This window comes from Hemicordylus capensis, chromosome 14 (assembly GCF_027244095.1).
Source record: "Hemicordylus capensis ecotype Gifberg chromosome 14, rHemCap1.1.pri, whole genome shotgun sequence".
Lineage (NCBI taxonomy): Eukaryota > Metazoa > Chordata > Lepidosauria > Squamata > Cordylidae > Hemicordylus > Hemicordylus capensis.
In genome coordinates, this window is record NC_069670.1 from 7,583,537 (window position 1) to 7,609,629 (window position 26,093).

At 54.6% G+C, this 26,093-nt stretch overlaps 2 protein-coding genes across 6 annotated transcripts in view; one reads left to right on the forward strand and one right to left on the reverse strand.

Annotated features, from left to right (window-relative positions):
- Positions 1–3,579, reverse strand: part of COPA (COPI coat complex subunit alpha) — a 35,566-nt gene extending 31,987 nt beyond the window's left edge. Inside the window, exons 1-4 of the mRNA XM_053278685.1 lie at positions 3,382–3,579; positions 2,103–2,216; positions 747–820; positions 30–110 (exon numbers count right to left, since the gene is read on the reverse strand). Of these exons, the coding sequence (XP_053134660.1) occupies positions 30–110; positions 747–820; positions 2,103–2,216; positions 3,382–3,421 (309 nt within the window). The 5' untranslated portion in view covers positions 3,422–3,579. The remainder of the gene's footprint in view (positions 1–29; positions 111–746; positions 821–2,102; positions 2,217–3,381) is intronic.
- Positions 3,580–3,595: 16 nt separating this feature from the next.
- Positions 3,596–26,093, forward strand: part of NCSTN (nicastrin) — a 36,054-nt gene continuing 13,556 nt past the window's right edge. For 2 of the 5 annotated variants that reach the window (XM_053278711.1, XM_053278712.1), the window contains exons 1-11: positions 3,596–3,854; positions 7,190–7,294; positions 8,051–8,174; positions 9,440–9,552; positions 10,906–11,051; positions 12,880–13,030; positions 14,272–14,378; positions 15,087–15,239; positions 19,742–19,846; positions 21,277–21,348; positions 22,938–23,107. In XM_053278711.1, coding sequence (XP_053134686.1) covers positions 3,713–3,854; positions 7,190–7,294; positions 8,051–8,174; positions 9,440–9,552; positions 10,906–11,051; positions 12,880–13,030; positions 14,272–14,378; positions 15,087–15,239; positions 19,742–19,846; positions 21,277–21,348; positions 22,938–23,107 — 1,388 coding nt within the window. In that variant the 5' untranslated portion in view covers positions 3,596–3,712. The remainder of the gene's footprint in view (positions 3,855–7,189; positions 7,295–8,050; positions 8,175–9,439; positions 9,553–10,905; positions 11,052–12,879; positions 13,031–14,271; positions 14,379–15,086; positions 15,240–19,741; positions 19,847–21,276; positions 21,349–22,937; positions 23,108–26,093) is intronic. The other 3 variants (XR_008312317.1, XR_008312318.1, XM_053278713.1) reach the window with 2 other exon arrangements.

A 26,093-nucleotide genomic window follows, 5' to 3' on the forward strand; every position in this document is an offset into this window, starting at 1 on the left:
AAGCCCTGGCAGTGCCTTGCTGGACTCACGTGGTGGAAGAAGGTGGTGCGGATGTAATCCAGGTGGCCCAAGAGCGTAAAGAGACAGCGACGCAGCTTGTAGTTCCAGACCTGAAAGCGGGGGGGGGGGGGGGAGAGACATGGACAACGTCAAGTGGGTGCCTGGGAGACAAGATCCCCCAGCCTCATCCCATTTGGGAGCCATTTCAAACATATTTGACCACCTACATATTAGGTGGTCGTACCGGTGATCTTGTAGGTGGGAGGGCAGGTGAAAAACAGGATTCTTGCTATTTCTCACCTGCCTTTCCACCTACAAGCCGAGTCACAGCTATGGGCCATCTTGCAGGCAGTTCAAGGGTTTAAAGAGCCGACCGTGGAAGAAATGCCAAGGAGCCACGCAGCCCGGCACCCTGTCTCCAACAATGGACAGCCAAATACCTCCAATAAGGCCCAAGAAGACACAAAGGCAATAGCCCTCCTTAGTGTTTCCACCCAGCACCCAATATTCAGAGGTAGGCTGCTTCTAGCCATGGAAGCTCCATTTGCTTTCATGGCAAATAGCCATCAAGAGACCTAATCTCCAGGTATGTGCCCAAGCCCCTTTTAAAGCCATCAGCACATCTTTGATTAATTCTGTCCTGTACAAGAACTGCCTATTCCCATTCTCTTCGCCTCTCTCTTAGTTCTCTTCCATCCCCAGAATCTCCTGCTGTTTCCTGCAGGGGTTAGGGAGATCCTCGTTACCTTAATTTTGTAATCGTCTCCTCCAGACACAAAAAGTGGCTGCTGCTTGTGGAAATCAATACCTCGGACAGGCCCTGAGAAAACAGAGAGAGATGTCAGTGAGCCAGAGAGAGACCACCACATCCTTAATGGCAAACTTGGGGATTCCAAATTGGTCACCAGACATTACAACAGAAATTAGTGCGAGTGAGAATTAACCACGGAAGGCCTTCTTTGTGTGTTTTGTGTGTTTTTATTGGATCTTTTAAAATGTTGTGGTGTTGTGAATTGCCCAGAGGACAATTTGTTATGGGGTGGCTAAAAATAAAGTTTGTTTATTATTATTCTTAGAACTGGCAACTGGTACCACACCGCAAGGGAAATGAAACTATGAGGAAGCACATCTCTACCATTGTTATTATTTTTATTCTCTCAGTTCTTCAAGGAGTTCAGGTGGTTGGGGGCATACAAAGTTCCCCCTCACCCGCACAACTTTATTTACACAAGAACCCCATGAATTAAATTCAAATGAGGGCATGCAACTGGCCCAGAGTTACCCAGTGCATTTTATGACTGACCAGAGACTGACTCCTCATTTGACATTCTAACAGTTATGCTGTACTGACTTTCCATGAGCTGTTCCACTCACCAGTCTAAGCTCGATTGGATGCATTGGTTTTGCTGCTCATTTTAAGCTGAGACTTTAAGATGGATTTGCCTGTGTTTTGTACATCTCTTTGGGAGTGCCAGCTGGTGGTAGTGGGGGAATGATTTAAAGACACATAAAACGAATAAGACAAATATTTATATACCTCTTTTCAACAAAAAGAGTCACCTCCAGTGACTTGTGTTTCTTTTTAGATTGTGGGCCCTTTGGGGACAGGGATCCATCTTATTTTTTTATTATTGCTCTGTGTAAACCGCCCTGACAGTATAGAAGTCAAATAAATAAATAAATAAAAGTTCCCAAAGCAGCTTACATAGGTCTACATTACATAAGAGAGACACCAGCAACAGCCATTGGAGGGATGCTGTGCTGGGGATGGATAGGGTTAGTTGCTCTCCCTCTGCTCAATAAAGAAAATCACCGCTTTTAAAAAGCACTATATGCATACGAGGCTTTAAAAAGGTGCCCCTTTGCTCAGTTAACAGGGCTTGTTTATGTGCTCAGTTAGCACATAAACAAACAAGCACAGTTCCTTCTTCTAAGATGCTGCTGGTTATGTGCACTCACACCATTGAAAAAGGAAGCATCGTTTCAACTTCAAATCTAGTGTTTTTCCTCCAATACAATCTTAATTAACAAATCCACTGAGACTCACTTGGTTAACCAGCTATGGGTTTTTTCATCAGGTGAAAGCTCTGGTTTCCACTCACCATCATGCTCATCAAATTTGTCAATGAGTGTGCACATCCGGTAGTCCCACAGCTGGATCACGCCATTGTGCAGGCTGGTTAGGATCCAGGGCCTTTTGGGGTGAAAGCTGAGCCCTGGGAAGGCAAGCAGAAAAGGGGTTCTTCCAGACATTTTCCCTTGAGGAACAATGGGCATTTTTCTTGATCTTAGCCAAAAGGTTGAGAAACGGCTTTTTCTCTTTTCCTGTGTTTCGAGACTCCTTATGGAAATGAATATGGATACAAGTACATTTTTGTATATTAGGAAATCTAATGTCTGACCTATTAACTGGAACACTGAAGTCATACTTTTAATTTCTTTCTGTAACGTTTTTGTTTTCTGGCTGTGGAAAGGTCTGTGGACCAAATAAGCACTATGACGACTTTCCTTGTCTACGTTGTGTACAGTTGACTATGTTGTCATAAGGAATACAGAGATTTTAGAGATAAGGAATGTATCAGAAGATTTTAGAGCTCACAACTCAAACGCCCCAGTGGGCCAGAACCAACCACGAAAGATACATGACAGGCATACAAATTTCTTCTAGCATATCAGTCACCCTTTGAACTGTCTTATTGAAAGGAGAGGCTGTGCTTAAGCACACGATCAATCGCACATATACTATATACATATGCAAATCTAAATGCATCTACACAAGATAAAATAAAATAGAGTAAAAAATGCCTAGAATAGCGAAGTGGGCAACCAACCACGACTTGGCATGCAGGGACTGAGGTCAGTTTTTAGTGCAATAGGACATTAAAGTTATTTTAGAGAAACATTCATGGAAGCAGCTATTAGTTGCTTATGGATCTTTCGCCCTGCCAAGGGACCCACAGTTCTAACCCAGGAGAGGGCCCACCAAACAGGCCCTGCCGCTGCTCAGCCAGGGGGGCACCTGCAGTGCACGCCAGCCCCAGATGAACACTGACCTCCCCCCCTCCTCACCCCCCACCCCCTCCCTCAGCCACAGTTGCTTCCAGGCTCCCATCCTGGGCATGCAGGCCTCGAGCTCCTCGTGTGGATCCTGCAAGGCACTCCTACCTTGGGTGTGTGTGTGTGTGTGTGTGTGCAAAAAGGCAACAGATGCGGCGCCCAGAGCGGCCCCCTGGGCAGGGGGGGCCTTTCCTAGAGAAATGCTCGCCTCTCCCCTCCTCAGGGATGGCTCCCCCCCACGCTTGGCCTCTGCTTCCCTCCCCACCCCCAGCGGCCCCCGGGGGGGAGGGGCCTCTGCCTCGGGGCCTCCCCCTCCCGCCGCACCTTTCACGCGGGCCGACTTGGTCTCGAACTTGGTGAGCATCCTCTTCTTCTTCCTCCTCCTCCTCCTCCCCTCACCGCCGCCTCAGGTCTCCTTCTTCTTCTTCGCCTCCTTCTCCAGAGCAGCCTCCACGTCACACCTCCAGCTCAGCCTCCAGAACTTCCGGCCGGGACCGGAAGTACCGCAGAGCGAAGCCGGGCAAAGCAGCGGGCGGACCCTCCCTGTCCCCTCCCCCTCCCCTTCCAGCCGGAAGGAGGCGAGGAGGGGCGCGGCCGGAAGGCGCGGCCATAGAGTGGCGGCCAGAGCGCCTGGGTGCCCCCCCCGCCCCCAACCATGGCCAGCCTGGAGGCGGAAGCGGCAGCGGCCGGAAAGATGGAGGCGGCAGCGGCCAGCGGCGGCAGCAGGAGCAGGATGAGGAGCGGGGCGCCGTTGTCGCTGCTGCTCCGGGGGCTGCTCCTCTGCGGCCTGGCGGCAGGTGAGGCTCGGGGCTAGAGCGGGCCGCGCGCTCCGGGAGAGGAGTGGGGGCTGCCCTGGGGGGGGGCACGGAGGGAGGGAGGGGTGGAGGGGGACAACAGCTGGGAATCCCTGTCGGAGGGGAGGACACCGATCTCCAGGTAGAGGGCTGGGGATGATGACCGCCGCCGCCCCCCCCCCCCCCCGCGAAGCAGTGTTCCTTCCCTCTGTGGTGGTGGATTACAGCTCCCAGAATCCCCTGCCCAAGGCCCTGGCCGCCGCTGGGGATTCTGGGAGTTGTAGTCATCAACATCTGGGGATGCCTGCAGAAGGTCCCTGCCGCCCGGGAAGAGCTGCTTCTTGGAGGAGGCCGTGGAAACAGCACTGGACCAGGTGGACCGAGCTTCTGGAGAGGAGGGCTGGTCTGCTGGGGGCAAGCAGGACTGGCCCCCTTAGCTAAGCAGGGTCCACCCTGGTTTGCATTTGGGTGGGAGACTCCATGTGTGAGCTCTGTAAGAGATTCCCCTTCTTAGGGGATAAGGGAGCCACTCTGGGAAGAGCAGGAGGTTCCCAGTTCCTTCCCTGGCAGCATCTTCAAGAGAGGGCTGGGAGAGACTCCTGCCTGCCACCCTGGAGAAGCTGCTGCCAGTCTGGGTAGACAGTCCTGAGCATGATGGACCATTGGGGTCTGACTCAGTATATGGCAGCTTCCTCTGTTCCTGTCCTGATTTGGATGGCAGTTTGCTACGTAATGCAATGCGACAAACTCAACATCCTGTTGGAGGATGGGGGTGAAAGCTCTGTGGTGGAGCCCCTGCTTTGTCTTTGGAAGGTCCGAGGTTCAATGCTTGGCAGTAGCTCTAGGAGGGCTGGGTAAGAGCTGGGAAACCCTAGAGAACTGCTTCCCGTCCACGCAGACAGTGCTGAGCAAGATGGGCCAAGGGTCTGACCTGGTGGAAGGCAGCTTCTTCCTATCTACTTAGCAGTAATAGCCACTCAATAAAGCAATAAATGTAGTTAACAATTAGATCTGGTGCCTCCAAGTGAGTCAGGGTGACGTGCCTGTGTTCTGGTCCTCCCCCCACCACCTTTTCCTGGTTGGGGTAGACATAAAGAGGAGTAAAGAGTTGGGGGTTGCCTTAAGCCAAGACGGGGTTTGGTGGGGCAGCCAGAAGTTGAACTGGGAGTTACTGCACTTGATTGCCGTACTCTGTGGAATGAGGTCTCTTCAATTGACTGCACATTTCTGTGTAACATGGTGGGGACATAAATAGTCCTGCACTATTTATGTCATCAAGCTGCAGCAGAGGATGAGGCAAGCAGAGAGGCCCCTCCATCGGCCTGAGGAGGACCATCAACTGCCCCCTCCCCTCTGACAACTCCCCACCCTGCCTGTTTTAACTTTTGTTTGATATTTTTAAAATTAAGATTGTGAGCCTTTTGGGGGCAGGATTGTTATTGTTTCTAAAGAATGCTATCAGCGGCTCTGAGCCTTTCAGGAAGAGCAGGATATAAACGTAACAAGCAAATGCAACAAACTAATATTTATCTCCTGCATCTTTGGGGCAAAATATTCCCAGGGCAGCAGGTTGCCGCCCATGAAAAATAACTGCGCAATTAGAGCGACCCTGGAAAATAATAAAAGCTGTTATCCAATGCATAGAAGAGCCCCGGGATGTGCTGTGCTCTCTGCGGTAATGGACTGTAGGTTCAGAAGAGTCCCCCGTCTGGAGAGATTGTGCCCCTGTGGGGATGGGGAGGTTGAGACAGTTGGCGCTTTACTGCTCTTCTTATTGCGGTCTCCGCTTTAGATGCGTTACCCCTTTTGTTTTAAGATCTCCCAATAGATATCTGTTGTTTAAGATATCCAGAGACTTGCGTTTGGGGCGGTATAGAAATGGGTTTCAATAAATAAATAACTCTGACGGGTTTTGCAGACACTTACTCCTCTCTGACATTCACTCCGATGTTTCACAGCAGGTAGCCAGGTTTTGTACGGCTGCAATTGAGATCCACACATGGTGTGTTAGAAATGGTTGGTTTCGTTTTTTAGGTTGTGATTAGCAAGCCAGAGGTTGCCACTTCGACTCCCCACTGGCATATTTCCCAGACTAGGGGAAACACCTATATCGGGCAGCAGCGGCGATATAGGAAGATGCTCTGAACTGTCCCGGCAGCCTGGAATTCAGCATGTGCCGTTTTTAACTGGTAGAGGTTAAAAGACAGGGAGAGGAGGAGGTTGTGCTTGTAAATGAGCGAGCAGGAGGTAGACGGGAGCATCTTTGGGTGGGGGCGTGAGAGAGGGCCAGTGTGCTGGTCATGTGCCCGTGATGAATGGCGGGGTTTGTGCTGTGGCTTCCTTGCCTTCTGCATCACAAGGGCCTCATCACAGAGGAGATTCAGGGAGCAGAGCGCTCTTCGCTCTCGGGTCACTTCCTCATCTGTGTGTTGGACTGCGGATGAGGCCTCTTGGGCAACCTTTCCGGGAAGGGGGGAGCAGCATCTCTTGGGCACTTGATGGCCGGCGGGGGGGGGGGGGGCTTGCAAACCAGACTTCCTCTCTCTGACACACTCACGCATTGACTGCCTGCTGTCCTCCTTTGAGAGTAGCCAGGAAAGCCCTGTTGAGTAAATTGGGCCTGAGGCGGGCCCTAACACCCTTTCTTTGGGTTCAGGAGCTGGCCGATGTCAGCTTGAGAAAATAACTCCCAACTGAGTGACCGATGAGGAAAGAGTCTCTATGGTCTTCTCTCAATCTCTTCGACAAGTCACGTGCCGGGAACAGAAACAGGGCTGCGTGGGACAAGTATGACGTATTCCCCTGAATCCAAGATTTGTTCCCTTCCAAGTTCTTTGATGTCAGAAACGGCAGGGCGGGGGGGCGGATGTCATCTTAAATTCAGAGTCCTATTCCTTTTGGGTAAATACAGGTCTTACCCTGTATTTAATTAATATGGATTAATAATTAGTTATGCAATCAATAATCCGTATTACCCTGTATTTAACTTCTATTTTTTAAGGAGCCTCGACTCTTAAGTCAGGGGTCCCTTTGTCAAACTACAACTCCCATCATCCCCACCCACAGTTCATTGTGGCTGAGGCTGATGGGCGTTGTAGTTCAACGGCAGTTGGAGTGCTGGAGGCTGCTCACCTGTGCTCCAGGTGCTAAGCCACACGGCTTTGGGGAGAGGGGTGAGCTTGGCCTTTTCAGTGAGCTGCCAGGAACACAAAGGAGGTCCTTGGACGGCTGGGAGGCTGCCGGCATCTGGCCTGAAGAGTCCTGCCCGGAGCGGCATCCTCCTCTCATGGCTTCTCTGGCCTCCCCTGAAATCGCTCTCCCCCCTCCACCCCCCGCAGGTCCCGGCTGGTGCAACTCCGTGGAGAGGAAGATCTATATCCCACTGAACGTGACCGCGTCGTGTGTCCGCCTCCTGAACGCCACCCACCAGGTCGGCTGCCAGTGTGAGTATGTCCCGGTGGAGCAGTTCAGCGTTGGCTCAGGAAACCAACCACCTCCAGAGGGGAAACCGTGTCCTAGTCTGATGGAGCCTGAGCAGCAGAGATGCACTTGAGTGGGCCCCCAACAGAACGTGCTCTGAATGTGCCAGCAAGAACGTAAGAACATGCCATGCTGGATCAGGCCCAAAGAGGCCCATCGAGTCCAGCATCCTGTTTCGCACAGTGGGGGCCCCCCAGATACAGGCAGGAGTTGAAAGGGGCAGAACCTCTCTCCTGCTGTTACTCCCCTGCTACTGGGACTCAGAGGCATCCTGCCTTTGAGGCTGGAGGAGGTGGCCTCTAGTCCTCCGGCTAGTAGCCATTGATAGACCTCTCCTCCATGAAGTTAGCCAAACCCCTCTTCAAGCCATCCAGCTTGTTGGCTGTCACCACATCTTGTGGCAGAGAATTCCACAAGTCGAATTATGTGTTGTGTGAAAAAGTACTTCCGTTTGCTGGTCCTAGATTTCCTGGCAATCAATTTCATGGAGTGACTCTGATTCCAGTGTTATTTAAGAGAGAGAAGAATGTCTCTTGATCCACTTTCTCCACAACATGCATGATTTTATAGACCTCTATCATGAGCCCAACCCTGCAGGTGCTGCCGCAGAAGAGTGGAGAAGGGAGCAGCCCCTGGGCCGGGAAATCACCGCCATCCAGGGATGATGTTTATTGTGGCAGCACTTCAGGGAACCTCCTCTCTCTCTCCTCTTGCCGCAGCCTCCATAAATGGGGACACTGGCGTCATCCACGTTGTGGAAAAGGAAGAGGACCTGAAATGGGCCCTGGTGGACGGGCCGCACCCGCCTTACATGGTGCTGCTGAGTGGGACGCTCTTCACCGGGTAAGGACTGGTCTGCCCCGCATGGCGGATATGAGGACGAGGAGATGAGGTTTCCTCTGAGCCCCGGGTTTCCGGGGGGATATGTGTGTATGTGGACTGCAGCCCCCGTCATCTACAGCCCCCGTGGTCTTGGGCCCTCCAGGGACCCCCCAGCCTGGGAACTGCTGGCTCAGAGCACCTGACAGGCACCTCCAGGGAGCCTCTCGTCCAGGCACTGCTGAATCTGAGGCCTCCTTCGCTTGAGCAGCCCCTGCCGCCTTCTCCCTCTCCAAGGTTGACTTTCACCTCCCGAGGTGAATCCTGAGGTCCGGGTCTCTGTTGTGTGTAGCTGTTGTCGAACTGCAACTCCCAGCCTCCCCACTCACAATGAATGGTCCCCTTGGCTAAGCAGGGTCTGCCCTGGTTTGCATTTGAAAGGGAGGCTCCATATGAGCACTTAGGGGATAAGAACATAAAAAGAACATGAGAACAGCCCTGCTGGATCAGGCCCAAGGAGGCCCATCTCGTCCAGCATCCTGTTTCACACAGTGGCCCACCAGATGCCGCTGGAAGCCACAGCAGGAGTTGAGGGCGTGCCCTCTCTCCTGCTGTTACTCCCCTGCAGCTGGGACTCAGAGGGATGGGGCCGCTCTGGGAAGAGCTTCTACATGCTTGCCTCCAGAAGGTTCCCAGTTCCCTCCCTGGCAGCATCTCTAGATAGGGCTGAGAGAGACTCCTGCCTGCCACCTTGGGGAAGCCGCTGCCAGTCTGGGAAGACAATCCTGAGCAAGAGGTCGGACTCAGTAGAAGGCAGCTTGCTAGGTTCCTATGAAGGGAGTTGTGGTTCAGCAGCAGCTAGAGGGCCCAGTTTGCCCACCGCTGGCCTGGCCACTTAAAAAACTTGAGGAAGAACAAATGGGAGGGTAGCTGGAGCATCGGGGAGGAGACCGCTCAAGCCCAGGGAAGCATTTCCGTCCAGCATAAAAAGAGTTCGGCTGTCTCTGGCCAAGCGCCTCCCTTGCTGTGCTGGGCCCCCTGCAGTCTTCCCTAGAAGAAGGGTTCCCAGATGTTGTGGACTACAACTCCCAGCATCCCCCAGTGCGATGGCTTTTGCTTGGGGATTATGGGAGTTGTAGTCTGCAACACCTGGGAATCCCTGTCGGAGGGGACACAGGTTCCCTCTCTTTCCCTGGGCGCCCTCTTGGCTTCAGACTGGCCTCAAGGGCGCCGCTGCATGCTAAACATCGACGGCCGCTCACCTTCTTGCGGTTCTCCTCTCCCAACAGGCCTCTGATGCAGAAGCTGAAAGGCAGCTCGCGGATCTCCGGGCTGGTGGTGACCGTCGCCAGGCCCTCGGAGGGGTTCTCCCCTGGCTTGAAATGTCCCAATGACGGCTTTGGTAAGGGAGAGGGGGCCTGGCTTGTGGGGACCGTGGTCTGTGTGGTGGGCTTCTCCCCATCCTGGAGGGCTCGCATGGGGTGATCTTGTGGGAGCCAGCATGGATTGCCCCGCTGTACTAAGCAGGGTCTACCCTGGTTTGCATTTGGATGGGAGACCACATGTGTGAGCACTGCGAGATCTTCCCCTTTAAGGGGATGGGGCCACTCTGGGATGAGCACCTGTATGCTTGTATGCAGAAGGTCCCCAGTTTTCTCCCTAGCAGCATCACCAAGATAAGGCCAAGAGAGACTCCTGCCTGCAACCTGGGAGAAGCTGCTGCCAGCCTGGGTAGACAATACTGAGCTAGATAGACCAGTGCTCTGACTCTGTCTGAGGCAGGAGGGGAAGGAGAAGCCAGTAGCCAAATGCTCGTTGTTTCAATGCAGAGAATGCTCCGTGCCCGTCTCCAGCTGTTGTCTTGTGACCCCCGCCCCCCACCAGCAACCTTGCACAATAGGCCAAATCTTCGTATTGGGGTTGGGGGGGGGTGAGGCAGGGAGAGAGGCTTTGCCGGTGGGGCTGTCGCTCCTGGGAAGAGCCCCTGCCTGCTTGGTGTGCCAGAGGACCCAGGTCCACTCCCTGGCCCGTTCAGGCAGGCCTGGGGAAGCCCCCACCCCACTGAGATGCCCGGGGGGCCACTGCCAGGGCTGCCTAACTCCAGCCCTCCAGCTGTCCTTGGACTACAGTCCCCATCAGCCCCATCCACGGTGGCCAATAACCCAGGACGATGGGTGGGATGGCAGAAGAACCAAAGCTGCGTAGGCCTGGCGTAGATGAGATGGAGCTAGGGAAGCCGGGCATCTGACTGGGTAGCCGGCAGCAACCTCTGGCCAGCTGGGGAGGTCAGGGCAGAGGAGAGCCTCTTCTGGGTTCAAGGCCTGGCTCCCTGAGCGCTGCGTGAGGCCAGCCGCCATGATGCTCCAGCCTCCTTCACCTGCACAGCCCCGGCACCCCTCCCATCTCTGCTCATCCCTCTCCCAGTTTACCTGCTTGCCTTGGACCCTCCGTTCTGGTCGCCGCCTCCTCCTCCTCCTCCTGCTCCCGAATCCGCCTGTCCAGTCCCTGCAAGGGGCTACAAGCCACCCCCAAGAACGTTCTTCCCTACAGGGGTGCTCAACCATAGTTCCCCAGATCTTGTTAGACCAGAACGTCCGTCCTCCCTAACCGCAGTGGGAACCCGGGTGGCGGAACTTCTGCTTGGGTGCATTCCAGGAGAAGGCCCTGCCTTAAACCGTCTCCTTCAAGGGAAGATTTCCCTCTCCACAATCTGACTCGGCCTTTCCCCGTGCCTCTCCCCCGCCCGCTTCTCCAGGTGTCTACAACAGCAGTTACGGCGCTGAATACGCTCACTGCAACGCGACCATCTGGAATCCACTTGGCAACGGTCTGTCCTACCAGGACTTTGACTTCCCCATCTTCCTCCTTCAAGACGCGAATGAAACTGAGGTTATCAAGCAGGTACTGAGGACGGAGTGCGCCTTTAATTTCAACACCCTTTTCCTAGAAGGCGCTCTCCAAAGCAGCTAGCAGCGTGTTTTAAATGTGTCCGAAGATATCAGGAGATGTAAAAACACCACGCAAAGAAACGTGCTCTAATGCCCAGTACAGAAGTTATAGCAACATCCGGGTAAATCAGCTGAACACTCCGAGAATGGTAGAATCCTAGAGTGGTCTGATTGGAAGGGAGCTTTATTGTCCCACCCCTTGCTCTGTGCAGGAAATGGCTCCAGCATGCCTGGCGGATGCCCGCCGGTCGGATCAGACTGACGGGGAACCCGCCAGTCGGGGAATGCAGCGTTTCTCTCTTGAGTTGGTTCGGAAAGCAGGGAGTTCGTATTTCCCGCTTTTGGAGTTGACTCTCCCAGTAATGCCCTCCCCAGTGCTGACTTGCCTCCCATCATGGGAGGGACGCGTCCTCCCCCCTCGGCATTGTGGGTTGAGTCCGCTACAGAAGTGGGGAGTTCGAGTTCCCCGTTTTTGGAGCTGACTCGCTCCCTGACACACCAGGCGGGTACATAAGTCAATGAAAATTGTGGTGTGGCTGCATTGTGGGGTGTGTGTGTGTGTGTGTGTGTGTGTGTGTGTGTGGCAGTATGCCCCAAGTTTTAAAACTCGATATAAGTGTGTCTCCGGATTTAGAAGGTTGGGAGGCCCTGTGCCCACAGTCAAACATTGCCTGGAACAAGAGCATCGTGAGCACTGCCTTAAGCACTTCGGGAAGAAGATGGGCTCAGTGGGTTTCCGTGGGGTGGGGGCATCCCACGGCTCTGGCCCCACCACCCTGGAGAAGGCCTTGCCTCGCACATCCATCCCTCACCCCTGTGATGAGGACGGAGCATGCAGCATGGCGAGGCTTTGAGGCCAGGGGCGAACTTGGCTGGAGGAAGCCGGCCATCTTCCTGCGCCCTCCTCCTCTCTCACCCCACCCAGCTCTGTGTCTCAGGTCTGTCAGTGGCTGCTAGTCTGGTGGCCGTGGGCCACCTCCAGCCCCAGAGGCATGATGCCTCTCAATCCCAGTCCTTGTCTGGGGCTTATGGGAGTTGCAGTTCGCCCACAGCTGGAGAGGCAGGTTTGGCTAGGCCTGACTTGCGAGAACATCCCTGGTCACGTGCCCCTTCTTGGGGGGGGGCATGCTTGGGTCATCTATCTTGCGTCCACTTTTGCAGGCGGGGGAATCCTTTCATCCTGGGTGGAAATCGCCCCTTCTGCTGGCCACACAACCCCTTTCACAGTCATGCTTTTGGCGTTCAAAACAGTAGAGGAATGATGCTGTCCATTTCACCTTCCTCTCTCGTAGAACCACGGCCCCAGGCGAGAAGCTTTCTGTTTAGGACAGGTCTACCAGTGGCTACTAGTCTGGTGGCAATGGCCACCTCCAGCCTCAGAGGCAAGATGGAGGATTCATGGAGGATGGGTCTGTGAGTGGCTACTAGTCCTGACAGCTACAGACCAGGGATTCTCAACGTGGGGTCCCCAGATGTTCTTGGACTTCAACTCCCATAATCCCCAGTCCCAGTGGCCTTTGGTTGGGGGTTATGGGAGTTGAAGGCCAATAACATCTGGGGACCCCACGTTGAGAATCCCTGCTGTAGACCCTCTCCAGGTTCACAGGCAGGATGCCTCTGGATCCCAGTGGCAAGGGAGTCACCGTAGGAGGAAGGGGCACGCCCTCACCCCTTGCCTGTGGGCTTCCCAGAGGCATCTGGGGGGCCGCTGTGGGGTGCTGGACCCAATGGGCCTCCTTGGGGGCCTAACCCAGCAGAGCTCTTCTCCTGTCCTCCTGCAGTGCTTCCAAGACTACAACCTCCCGCGCAACGGCTCCGCCCCCCAGTACCCGCTCTGCGCCATGCAGCTCTTCTCCCACATGCACGCCGTGACCAACACCCTCACCTGCATGCGCCGTAGCGCCATCCAGAGCTCTTTCAGCCTCAGCTCAGGTAAAGGGGCCGGGCCAGTGGGGAAAGGGTGCTGCGGGAGCCCCGGGGTCGCAGGGCTGGCATCGTCGCTGTTTTTCAAGTGGGGGCCTAAACGGTTATTTATTTGTGTATTTACTTATTAGAAGCATTTAATATACCGCCCGCTCCGAAGACTGCGGGCGGTGCACAGAAACGTGCAAACAAGGCAACCTTAAAAATTGCACTCTAAATTAAAAACTAAAATAACTAACAAAAGACAAGTGAAGTAAACGGCAGGGCAAAAGCCTGGCCAAAAAGAAAAGTCTTCAGCAGAGATTTGAAGGCCCGTAAGGAAGGGGCTAGACGCATCTGAAGGGGAAGAGAGTTCCGCCCAGAGGGAACGCCTTGCCCCACGTGCCCCAGCTCGGTCCTCAAGGTCTGCTTCGGAGGCCCTGCTCTGCCAAACATTGGGCCTGCCAAAGGAGGTGAGGCGGGCAGCTAGTCGGGAGGGGGCCTTTTCAGTGGTGGCACCCCCTCTGTGGAACCGCCTCCCCCGTGAGGCTTGCCTGGGGGCGTTCCTTTGTTTAGGGTGCCACGTGAAGATCTTGCTATTCGCTCAGGCTTTTAAAAATCGGTTTTTAAAATGTTTTGTACTGTATTTTGTATGTCCTGCTTTCTGTTGTAATTTGTTTGTTGATTTGATTGTTATGATTTTGATTTGATTGTTATGATTTTTGATTTTGATTTCATTGTTATGATTTTGATTTGTCATGGGGTGGTTAACTGATGATGATTTCAAGCATGTAAGAAGCAGGTTCCCAGGACTGGGAAAGGTCCCTGCCTGAAATCCTAGAGAGCTCCACCATGCTCCAAGGTGGCTGGCCGGAGACCCTCCAGGTGGGGTAGGACCAGAACTCTCCATCACCCCTGCTGCAGTTTGTTGGGGCAAGGGGATGATGGGAGTTGTAGTCCAAGACCACCCAGAGAGACTCATGGGCTGGCTGTGTCCGTCAGCTTCCTCAGTGGCTGCTTGACTCCTTGAAGCGGAGACCTCTTCTTGCTTTGACAATTCGTGGGTGGTTTTTCATAACTCCTTGACGAAACTGCTGCTTCAAAGCCGGAGGACTGTAACGAAATTCCTTGGCCAAAGGGGGCGAAGAGGGAGACGGCCACAGGCTGAGGTGGCGGTGATTTGTCTCCATGGGTCCGGCTCCCCTAGCCAAGGAATGATCGGCTGGTAGTCCTCGAAGTTTGCCGTGACTCCTTCTCCCCGCCTCCCCCAGAAGCAGTCTGTGACCCCCTCGTTGACTCCAACGTTTGGAGCACGGTGAAGCCCATCAACGCCTCCGCGAAGCCAGAGAACAAGAGCATCATCATGGCCACGACCCGGGTAGGTCGCCTCCGACCACTGTGGCTGGAGATGTTGGGAACTGTAGTCCGGTGACGTCTCCGGACCTGAGGTGGGGGACCCTGGTACAAGCTCAGGGCTGCACAGCTTTGGCCCTCCAGCTGGGCGGGGCTGCAGAACACTGGCCACTGTGGCTGGGGGTGATGGGAGTTGTAGTCCAGCGATGCCTTCAGACCCAAGGCTGCGGATCGCTGCTCTCGGGCAAGATCTCCAACCAGGGAGTGGGCTGGGTGAAAGGACGCTGGAGACAGGCTCATTGCTTGTGCTTTTTTAACCCCGATGGAGCTTGGGGGCAGGGAGAGGAAAGCTGAGAGGAGAGCTGGTCTGGGAGTACCAAGCATGAATTGTCCCCTTGGCTAAGCAGGGTCTGCCCTGGTTTGTATTTGAATGGGAGACATGAGCACTGTAAGATCTTCCCCTTCGGAGAGGGGGCCGCTCTGGGAAGAGCATCTTGCATTCTGCTTGCCTGCAGAAGGCCCCTAGTCCCCTCCCTGGCAGCATCTCCAGACAGGGCTGGGAGAGACTCCTGCCTGCCACCTTGGAGGAGCCGGTCTGGGTAGACCAGACTGAGCCAGATGGATCAATGGTCTGACTCGGTATAAAGCAGCTCCCTCTGTCCCTAAAGTGCTGGCCGGCACTCGGCATCCATTCCGCCCCCTTGACCCACGCGCTCTCTTCTCTCCTTGGCAGATCGACAGCCATTCTTTTTTCTGGAACGTGGCTCCTGGGGCCGAGAGCGCCGCTGGGTCCTTCATCACCCTCTTGGCTGCGGCTGAAGCCATTCACAAGATCCCCGACGTGACGGCGTTGCCCAAAAACATCATGTTCACCTTCTTCCAGGGGGTAAGGGCTCTCCTCTCATTTCGCGTCCATGGGGAAGTGTCGCCATCTGGCTGCGGAGTTGTTTGAGGGGTTCTCCGCGTGAAGAAAGACCGCCGTGTTTGTGGTTGGAATAGGAATGGCATCGTTGGGCTTTGCCCTGGGGCCCCTGGAGGTTTCCTCCATCATGTGGATGGGGAGATGTTGCCCTTGACGATCTCTTGGTCAGTTCCCCCTCGACTCGGAAGAGCCTCGCGTGTGTCCAGTCCACTCTGCGATGCCTGAGAGAGCACAGGTTCCTTGCCAAACACCAGAAGGTCTCCCTCACACCTTGGACGTCCATCCTTCACCTAGGGGCCCACGCAGGCCCCGGTTTTTGGACCCCATGGAGCTTTTGACAGGGTCAGTCCCTCGCCTCCGGCACCAAGGTCCAGCGTTCCAGCCGGAGCGGATGGGATTATTCCCTTGGAAGCAGAGCGGAGGTCCCTAGCGACTTGTGGTTACTCCATAGGGGTCACGAATACCTTGCCAGCGTCACGCAGACCCTCCAAGAATAAAATATACCCAACCACATGGAGGGCGTTCACAAAATGGTGCCAATCGCAGTCAGTTTCTCCCATATCTGCTTTAGTCACTCCTCTTCTAGCCTTCCTCCAAAAAGGGATGGACGGTGGTCTTCGCCCCAATACCCTCAGACGACAGGTGGCTGCTGTAGCATCAGTCCTGGGTGCAAAGGGTACCTTGACTCTTGACAGCACATCCACATGTGAAGAGGTTCCTGGAAGGGGCCTCTGTCCTCCAGCCGCCCACAGTTCACAGTTCCCCACTTGGGCGTGCATGTTCCCTCTAAGGCGTGCGCCTCTAAGGTGTTCCCTCTAAGGCGTGCGCACGTGCGTGCGTGCGCTCACAATGCCCACTTTGATGTCCACTCAGTTAATTTTAGATCTCGCTCAGGTTGAATCAGGAGGGCCCCACTCTGGATGCACATGGTGCGCACACAGTGCCTTGATACTGCCACCCAGAACAAAGTTCATTCTGCACAGAGATGAAAAAAATTAGCGAGAGCCCTGCTTGGGACTTCCACGCACTAGTCCTCACGGCCCTCCCTACGGCCCCCTTTAAGCACCTCAGGTCGATTTCCCTGAAATGTCTCTCATTGAAGGTCCTGTTTCTCACCGCCATTACAGCCACACGTTGCTGGGGCCTCTTTCCACGCCTAAAGAGCCGTGATGGATATTTCCCGATTGCATCCTCCTCTGGACGGACCCTACTTCCATTCCTAGGGCCAGCTCATTACTATTCTACAGCTCACAGGAACTCGTGTTGTCCTCCTCTTGCCCTAATCCCGTTTCGCCTAAAGAAAAGGAAGGGCACACTTTGTACATGTTAAGTTTTACCTCCTCACAAAGAGCATTAGTTTTACAGAGTCATTTTTTGTTTTGCTACAAGGGAGCAGATTTAGGCTGGGCAGCGAGAGGAATTTCCTGACTGTAAGAGCTGTTGGACAGTGGAACCGTCTGCCTCATGCAGTGGTGGGCCCTTGTTTCTTTTTCAGGCAGGGGGTTGGCCTAGGAGACCTCCGTTCTAAAATTCTGTGACTTTAACCAGAGGCAGATGTGCCCCGTCTTGGGGAAACAGCCAGCGATGTGAGTTTTCTGGGAAACTTTGAACAGTAAACGTTAATGGGGAAACGGTTTGGTCCTGCGAATCAAATTAGTTTAGCATGTTTATTTGGCTTGCGTTTGGTTTCATTTGGTGGTTTTTGACTTGTATTTAATGAACACAATTCCATGTTAATTCCACATGCTGTATAAATAACTGAGAAGCCTTTCCAATGGCCAAAGGCGTTTTTAATATTTGATTAGGAAACACTTCAATCACTTGATGTGGCCGAAATTTCATATTCTAACCAACTGAAGGATTTACTGGTTTTTATCGGAGCCCTTGTGAATGTTTAAAGACGCCATAGTTATGCGCTTCTGCAACATTTTAATTGTGAAGGGGAAATGCCTATTAACATAGGAGCCCCCACACGCCCGAAGAGCTTTGCAGCTCTGTAGAAGCAAGCCCATTTCCTAGGGACAGGGAGTCCCTTAAGAAGAATGAGCTACAACTTGGACGCAGCTCCTTTTGGCTTGTAGCGTAGCCCTTCAGTCTGTTACGAATTGATTCTACGAAGCCATGCGTTTTTTGGAAAGGGGTTGTTTTCCCCTCTCTTTCGGAAAAACATAACAGCAAGGAAGCAACCAGATGATGTTGGACTACAACTCCCCTCATCCCCTGCCATTGTGGCACAGGACGGGGGGAGTTGTAGTCCACTGACATCTGGGGACCCCCGGTGGTAGGCCCCACTGCCCTAGATGGCCCAGGGGTCTGAGGCGGCAGCTTCCGGTGCTCATCTGTGTTCAGTTCCGGGAGGCTTCTAAGCATGGGGGACTGTTTGACTCTGATGGGAGGAATCTGTTCTCGAGCCATTCCCACGCCGAGCTGGCAGAACCAGCCGAGGTGCCATCTGGGTTTGGCTCTGCTTGGTTGCTCTGGAAAAGCAAAGGCCTCCCACAGTTCTGGGTGCATAAGATCAGGTCGGGGAGGAAAACAACATGTGAGTGGGGAGGGCCCTTAGCTCTATTGCTTTGCAAGGCAGCATCTCCGGCTAGGGCTGGGAGAGACTCAGACCTGGGAACTTGGAGAAGCCGCTGCCAGTCAGTGTAGACAGTCCTGAGCTAGAGGGACCAAGGGTCTGACTCTGTAGAAGGCAGCGCCCCAGCGTCCCAGGATGGGGCTGTAGCTCAGCGGGAGAGAGCTGGTCTTGTGGTCGCAAGCATGACTGGTCCCCTTAGCTAAGCAGGGTCCGCCCTGGTTGCATATGAAAGGGAGACTAGAAGTGGGAGCACTGGAAGAGATTCCCCGGAGAGGATGGAGCCGCTCTGGGAAGAGCATCTAGGTCCCAAGTCCCCTCCCTGGCAGCATCTCCAAGATCGGGCTGAGAGAGACTCCTGCCTGCAAGCTTGGAGAAGCCGCTGCCAGTCTGGGTAGACACTACTGAGCTAGATGGACCAAGGGTCTGACTCAGTATATGGCAAGGCCAGGAGCAGGGCATGCCAGCAGCTGGGCTAGGGTCTGTCTTTGGAGGCACGCTGCCTCTGCCCGTCCGTCCGTCGCAGGCAGTGGATTAAAAATATATGCATGGTCTGGAGCAGCGGCCAATTCCAGGGAGCTGGCAGCGGTGCAGAGCCAAGAGGATATTTGGAGGCAGGAGCCGGAGCGGGGAGCGGATGGTGAGCAGCTGAGGTTCCCCTCCAGGCACCAGTGCGGAGGAGAGGCCTCCTCCTGCCTGCTCTCCCCTCTCCGGCATCAGGGGCCGGGGGGAGGTTTGCAGCAGTCGCAGCCCTCTCGTCTTGCGGGGCTGCGGAATTCGCACAGTTGTCAGAAGTGAGAACCACCCTGGGAGGAGAGCCCTGGAGGGCATTCCCAGCACACACACCCCACACGCATACAGGGTGCCCCCCAGTCCTGCTAGAACAGCCCTGTAGGTGGGTCCGGGAGGAGAGCTAGTCTTGTGGCAGCGAGTGCCAATGGCCCCCTTCGCTAAGCAGGGTCTGCCTTGGTTTGCATTTGGGTGGGGGCTACCTGGGAGACCAGGCAAAGACACCACCTTCTTCACCCAGGCCTTTTACATTCTGGTTTTCTGATCTGATTTGATTTTTTAACCCCTTTTAGAATTAAAAAATGAGTTTTTAAACTGCTTTGTGTTTTATTTTGTATTTTCTCTCTTTTTGTCTGTTACGATTTAATGTTATGCATTTTTTGTTGTATGTTTTAATCCTGTACTGTGAGCTGCTCAGAGAACAGTTTGTTATGGGGTGGCTTACAAATAAACTTGTTTGTTATGCTAGTTACACACAGTCTACCAGATGTTATTGACTGGATCTGGTACTTTAATTATTGGGCCCTTTCCCAAGGGTCTAGGTCAGGACAACTAAAGAAAAATTAAAGATATAATTGTTGTTGTTTTTATTATTATTATTTCTTGTTCGCACAGTCAAACAGGTGTTATTGACTGGTTTGTTTTATCCAGACATCAAGTCCTGCCCAAGGACCTGGGATGCCAGAATTTTATCAACATTGTTGTTGTTGTTATAGGTATTGCCACAAAATGTAGGCTGTTCCCAGTAAAGTTGCTTTTTGTAGTTGGCTGATGGTGATTTCTGTGGCCCCTGTGATGCTGAGGTGGTCTTCAAGGTGTTTTGGAATTGCACCCAGGGCGCCAATGACCACTGGGATTATTTTGATCTTCTTCTGCCACAGGCTTTCAATTTCAATTTGTAGATCTGTGTATTTTATTGGTTTTTTCTGTTTCTTTTTCTTCTATTCTGCTATCCCCTGGTATTGCTATGTCGATTATTTTAACTTGTTTTTCTTTCTTCTTGACTACAGTTATATCTGGTGTATTGTGTGGCAGATGTTTGTTGTTGTTGTTGTTGTTGCTGTGGCCCCTCACCTGTGACTTGGCCTCCCCTCTCCAGGAGACCTTTGACTACATCGGCAGCTCCCGCATGGTCTACGACATGCAGCGAGACAAGTTCTCCATCACCCTGGACAGCATCCAGTACTTCCTGGAGTTGAGTCAGGTAAGGAGGCCCGTCTCTCGCGCTCCCTCAGCCGCGGCTTCTCTTGCTGCCCGGCCTGCTCCCCTCTTGGGTGTCGGGAGCAGATTCTGAGCACCGCCTCTCTGCAGTTGGCGAGCGGAGGGACGGATTGGGCCCCAGGGGCAAGGCTTTGCAATGTGAGGAAACTCCGGGGCAAGCCTGGTAGGGGGCAGCTTGCTAGTCGCTTGTTTCCAGCCGTGCGTGCTTTCTCAAATCCCATCACCCACCCCGTGCTTAAAAAAAAAAAAAAAAGATCAAGGCAAAACGTGGCTTCACAATAGGCCCGCTCACACAATATGTTCAACACTTGTAGAACAAGTGTACACCGTTCACAGGCCCAGTCATTCACATGTGATGCTGAACGCAGGTCCAGAAGTATGCTTCCTCTCCGTGCCACGCATTTGAAGGGCCCGTATCCAGGTTCCCCTTAAGAATGAACGCAGGGGCTGTCATTTACACCCACACACGTGAGTGTGCAGACATCTGTAAACCCGTACAACACGATGCCCGAATCGGGCTAATGTGTCCGATGCATGTGACCCTCCGAAACGGCAGGCTTGACATCCACGGTTTGGGTCTTCAGTGGGCCACTTTTCTGGACGCACATTCTGTTATCGCAGGGGTAGTTCTGGTCTTTCGTGGGGTTCTCCTGCTGGAATTTGAAAGGGATCCTCGAAACTACCCCAGTGACCAACGCTGTGTAGAGTTTGTTTGTTTTTTAAGGCGCCAGGAGGCCCAACAAGGAACCACCTGGTGGAGGGAGGCGGTGGGCCTGGAGGGGCAGGCGAGGGGCACCTCTGGAGGCGGTGGGGGGCGAGCCCTTGGGGCCTCCTGGAGGCAGAAGCGATCAGGAAGCTCTGCCCCGGCTACTGCCGATAAGGAAGGGAGGAAGCCAGGGGAAGGGAGGCAGCTTCACGCCTTTGAAAAGAAGCCCGGGCTGCTCATTCTCTCTGGGTTGTGTGTGGGGGGGGAGGATATAACTTCTAGGCCCTCAACTGGGAGAAGGAGCAGCCCCCGCCGGTTCTTGGGGACGGAGCCCCCTTTCTGGGGTTAGGCTTTCCCCTCGAAGATCATGGTGTCAACTTGCACGGTACTTCTGCGGAGTGTTACCCCCCACGATCTTCAAGAGTCTCCTGCACACGGCTCGTGGCCACGGGCAGCCCTCCTTTCCATGGGTCTCTCTAGCCCTTGTAAAGACCACCTGCTGTTCAGACGCGCTTGCCAGCGGCGGTGGAGGTCTTCACCAGGGAGCCTGGGTGGCATCCGGCATCTGGTGGGCCCCCACTGTGGGGAACAGGATGCTGGACTAGACGGGCCTCCTTGGGCCTGACCCGGCAGCAGGGCTGCTCTTAGGTTCTCATGCTTCAGTCGAAGCCAGACGAAGCTCCTTCTCATCCCGGATTCCCTTGCAGGTGGCGCTGAGGCAGGATTCCACGCTGTGGATGCACACGGATCCGGTGTCTCGGAGGAGCCAGTCGGCTGAGGTGATGGCCTGTTCTTCCCTGCGCGTGTGTCTAGATGGTGGCCTCTTGCTCCCGCCGGGCCTCTCTGGGCAGTCCGGATTCTTCAGGGATGATTCTGGAGAGCAAGACGAAGAGGCCTGGTGGCAGAAGCCCTGCCTCTGCTCTGTGCTTGGGCCGTTTCTCGGCTTCCGCCTCTCGGCCTTCCTCTTTCCACCTCTCGGCCCCTCCCAGGGATCCACAAGGCTAGGCTTCACTCACTAGCCAGCCGTGATTTGAGGTTGCCACCCACCGGGCCCCTCTCTTCCCTCCGATCCTTTTCTGGCCACGGGGCTTGGGTGAGAGCCTTCTCCAGTCATTTGCGCTGGGATACAGAGAGGGTGAGAGAGCCCGGGAGACATTCTGCTGCCGCTGCTCCAAAGGGATTCCTGCTCTTCCTTAACGTCTCAGAAACTGGCCGTGGAAAGTAGACCTCTGGGAAGGGGGTCTGAGAGGCATGGGGTGTCCTACTCTCCACTCGTGAGCTGGCCAGTGGATTTGTGGATGCCCGGCCCTCCTCTTTTATCCAGCACTCTCTGCCACCAGAATCGGTCCTCTCTTCTGTTGGCTCATGCGGCCCTCCCTTCTAAATCCCTGCTTCGGGGGCTTCCTGCCCATTCCCAGACCCTAGTGGAGGTCCTTCTCCTCGCCTCCCAAAGCTCTCCGTGGTCTCCCCCGTCCCCCACCACACCCCTCAGACATCCCAACACGTCTCTGCTCCTCCCCTCAATGACTTTCCCTGGCTTCTGCCTCCCAGAGCGCCAGGCCTCTCTGATTCCTTCCTGGCCCTTCGTGACACCCGCACCCAAGTCCTGGCAGGGAACGGACTGGTGGGAACTTCCTGGTGTGTGAGAGAGAGAGCTATTATCCCTCCTCCTCCTCCATCTCCATGCCAGGGATTAATTTCCATCCCCATAACCCTCTACCGTGACTTGAGGTTGTGAAAAAAAATCACTGTTTATCTCTGGGGGGAAATGAATACATTTCCTCAACGATCTTCTTTGAACTTGGTTTCTTCGTATCTGCACCCACTGTTAAGCCTAACATTTCCGAATTGGACCGTACCATACCCTCGCTGCCCGTCTGGCCTTCCTTCCATTCGCTCCGCTTATCCCTGATAAGCCCGGCCCCTTGAGGCAGAGACCGACCTCTACTTTGCAGAGGGCTACACACACTGGTGCCCTATAAACAAAAGGGGCTCACAGCATGCCTTAACAAGCGCTGGGATTGATAGCATCCCCACACAGGGGTGCTTTTTCGGGAAGCATAGTCTTTTCCTGAGCACCATTGAGTGGCGTAGATGCAACCCATCTCAGCATCCATTTAGATCAACAAAAGAGTCTTGCAGTACAGGGCTTGCCAATCTCGAGTCTCCTGGTGATGTTGGACTACAGCACACCCATCACCCCATGCCATGGCAGTTGTTGTGGGGTGTGGGGTGATGGGTTTTGTAGTCCGACAACATTTGGAGGCTTGTGATGTGAATCCATGGCTGACTTAGATTTGTAGAGATTGAGCTTCCAATAGCTGCCTCGGGTTGGCCTCCATGACCTTGTGGTCCCCTTGCTCCCTAGATCAAGGCCATGATGGACGCCTTGACCAGCAGCGTTCAAGATACCAGCGTGGTCATGCAGGAGGTCGGCGTGTCCCAGCCTCTCCCACCGTCGTCCTTCCAGCGATTCCTGAGGGCCAAGGAGATCCCCGGGGTTGTCTTGGCTGACCACCGCACCTCCTTCCAGAACAGGTAACAGCCAGTGGTTCTTCTTCCTCGGGGTGTGCTGAGAACAGTGTGTGCCTGTGCCAGAAGTGATGGGCCCCGGAGTTAGGACCGTGCCTAAAAGAGTGGCGATAGAGGCCGGGGAGGAGAGCGTTGCAGGGCGGGAACCCGGCCTGAGGGCTCCTGTTTGGCTGATGATGCCCAGGACATAGGAAGATGCCTTCCACGGAGTCAGGCCATTAGTCCGTCCAGGAGAGCTGGTCTTGTGGCAGCAAGCAGGAGGCGTCCCCTTTGCTCAGCAGGGTCCGCCCTGGTTTGCATTTGGATGGGAGACTCTGTGTGAGTGCTGCAAGAGGGGATAACGGGGCTGCCCTGGGAAGAGCACCTGCTTCCTTGCAAGCAACCTTGGAGACGCCAGTCTGTGTTGAAGGTACTGAGCTAGGTGGACCAAAGGTCTGACTTGGTTAGAAGGCGGCTTCCCCATCCGTCCGTCCTTCCAAATGGCCATGGGATGCGTTGAATTTCCAAATGGCTAAGGGCCAAGCAATTCCATGCATTCCTATGGCCCTTGGGACAGAACCCGGGCTTTTCAGTGGGCATTCCCGGGAGCGTCTGCTTTCCTTGAAGAAGGTCCCCAGTCCCCTCCCCGGCAGCATCTCCAAGATCAGGCTGAGAGAGACTCCTGCCTGCAACCTGGGAGAAGCCGCTGCCAGTCTGTGCAGATCAGGGCTGCTCAACTTTGGCCCTCCTGCAGATGTTGGCCTACAACTCCCCTCGTCCCTGGCTATTGGCCACTGTGGCTGGGGATTATGGGAGTTGTAGTCCAAAAGCAGGGGGGTGCTAAGTTGGGCAGGCCTGGTGTAGACAATGCTGAGCTACACGCAGCAGAGGCTTGTCTCAGCATGTGGCAGCGAAGCTTCCGATGTTCCCAGCTCCATCTTGCCTGCACTGACTGGCAGCGGCTTCTCCAGAGATTTCAGGCAGGGGTCTTGCTCAGCCCTAGCTGGGGCTGCTGCCAGGGAGGGGAGCCGGGGCCTTCTGCACGCAGAGCAGGCCCTCTCCCTCTGAGCGACGGCCCCACCCCAATGCTGCTGCTCCCCACAGCCTGCGCCATCCTCCTAACCCCGCTCAGGGGAAGCGGCAGAACTTCCCACCAGATCAAGGGGTCTGGCCGAGCTCTCTTTCCGGCAGCGGCCAGCAGAGGGCGCTTGGCCCCCTGTTCTGCATGGGGACTGGTTGGGGGGGAGAAATTGGGGGGGGACCTCCGGGGGGGTGGGGGGGAAGGCCGAGGGGAGCAGACGTCCGCGCTGTAATTAAAGAGGCGCAGCGTAATTGTTCTGACAGCCACAAGAAATCCAGTTGCGTTCTGAAAACGTCCCCTGCAGCTGGCTGGCTGGCAGCCAGAGGTTAGCGAGAGCGGCCGTTGAGTGTCCGTGGGGTCCTCATCTGCTCTTCAAGGGCGGCTTTGAAACAAGAACACACAAGGGTGTGTGTGTGTGTGTGTGTGTGTGTGTGTGTAGGGACCGGGAGAGTGTGTGTCTCGATGGCCAGGGAGCATCCACAGAGCTCTCCCCTTCCTCCCCTTGGCCCTGCAGCTTTTCCACCCCACAGAGTTGTGGGTTCCTTGCTCGGTGCATCAGGCAGGGAGGGAGACGGGAGGTTGCCCTCAGCGGGGAGAGGCGAAGACGTGCTCTCGCTCTCGGCGCTGGCTTCCAAGGACATCGGAAGAGCCCTGCTGGCTCAGGCCCAAAGCCAGTTCAGTCCAGCACCCTGTGAGCCACAGTGGCCCGGGGACGCCTCTGGGAAGCCCACGGGCCGGAGAGGAAGGCGGGCCTCTCCTGCAGTGGCTGCCGGTTCAGAGGCGTCCTGCCGCCATCCCGATTAGTAGTCCTGCCCTCCATGGAGTTGTCTCGGCCCCACTTAAAGCCATCCAAGCTGCTGGCCATCGCCACATCCCACAGCAGAGAATCCCATGGATCAATTATGCACTGTGTGCCATTTCTCCTAGCCGTGGGATGACCCCTGGTATCTAGTGCTGGGAGGGAAGGAGGAAAACCTGGTTGTGCAGGCCACAGAACCTCAGATCTTCCCAAAGCCTTCCTGAAAACATAGCAAGCCGCCGTATACTGAGTCATACCCTTGGCCTATCTAGCTCAGTATTGCCTACCCAGACTGGCAGCGGCTTCTCCCAGGTTGCAGGCAGGAGTCTCTCTCTCTCGGCCCGATCTTGGAGATGCTGCCAGGGAGGGGACTGGGAACCTTCTCCGTGCAAGCAGGCAGGGGCTCTTCCCAGAGTGGCTCCATCCCCTCAGAGGAATGTTCCTGTAAGCTAACGCTGGAGTCACTGGCCATTCAGAATGAACCAGTGCATCTCCGTGGGCATTCCCTGGCATTCATTTTAGGATATCTTGACACTTGCCCACCGTGGGCCTTGCGTGCTGACTGTCCCCGGTTCAGTCCCTGGCAGCATCTCCAAGCTATGGCTGGGAGAGACTCCTGCCTGCAACCTGGGAGAAGCCACTGCCAGTCTGGGTAGGCAGTTCTGAGCTAGATAGGCCAAGGGTCTGACTCAGTATATGGAGTTGTAGTCCAGCCACATCTGGGCACCCAGGCTTGCCATCGCCTGGCTTAGAAGGGATGACCTCTGAATTGGTTTTGGCATTTTGACTGTTCCCCAAAGGATCTGGTCAGCTGGTGTGTCGGTGTCAGGCAAGCCTTTTTTAAAAGCTTTAACGTGGTTAAAACCACCAGGAAAGATACCTACAACACTTGGGAAAACGAGCTAGTTGTTGTGAAACAATGAAATTAACTTTAGCAATATTTTGACACCCTATTTTGACTCTTAACAGTGCTTGGCCATGCATCTATAACAGTATTCGCTTCACTGAACCATACTTCTCTTTGGCTGTAATCCTGGAACATCAGAGTCAGCATACAGTTGGGTTTGGGGAAGCAACATTTAAACAGAAATAAAGCAAAACAGTAGCAACGACTTAAAAAAATAAAGATAAAT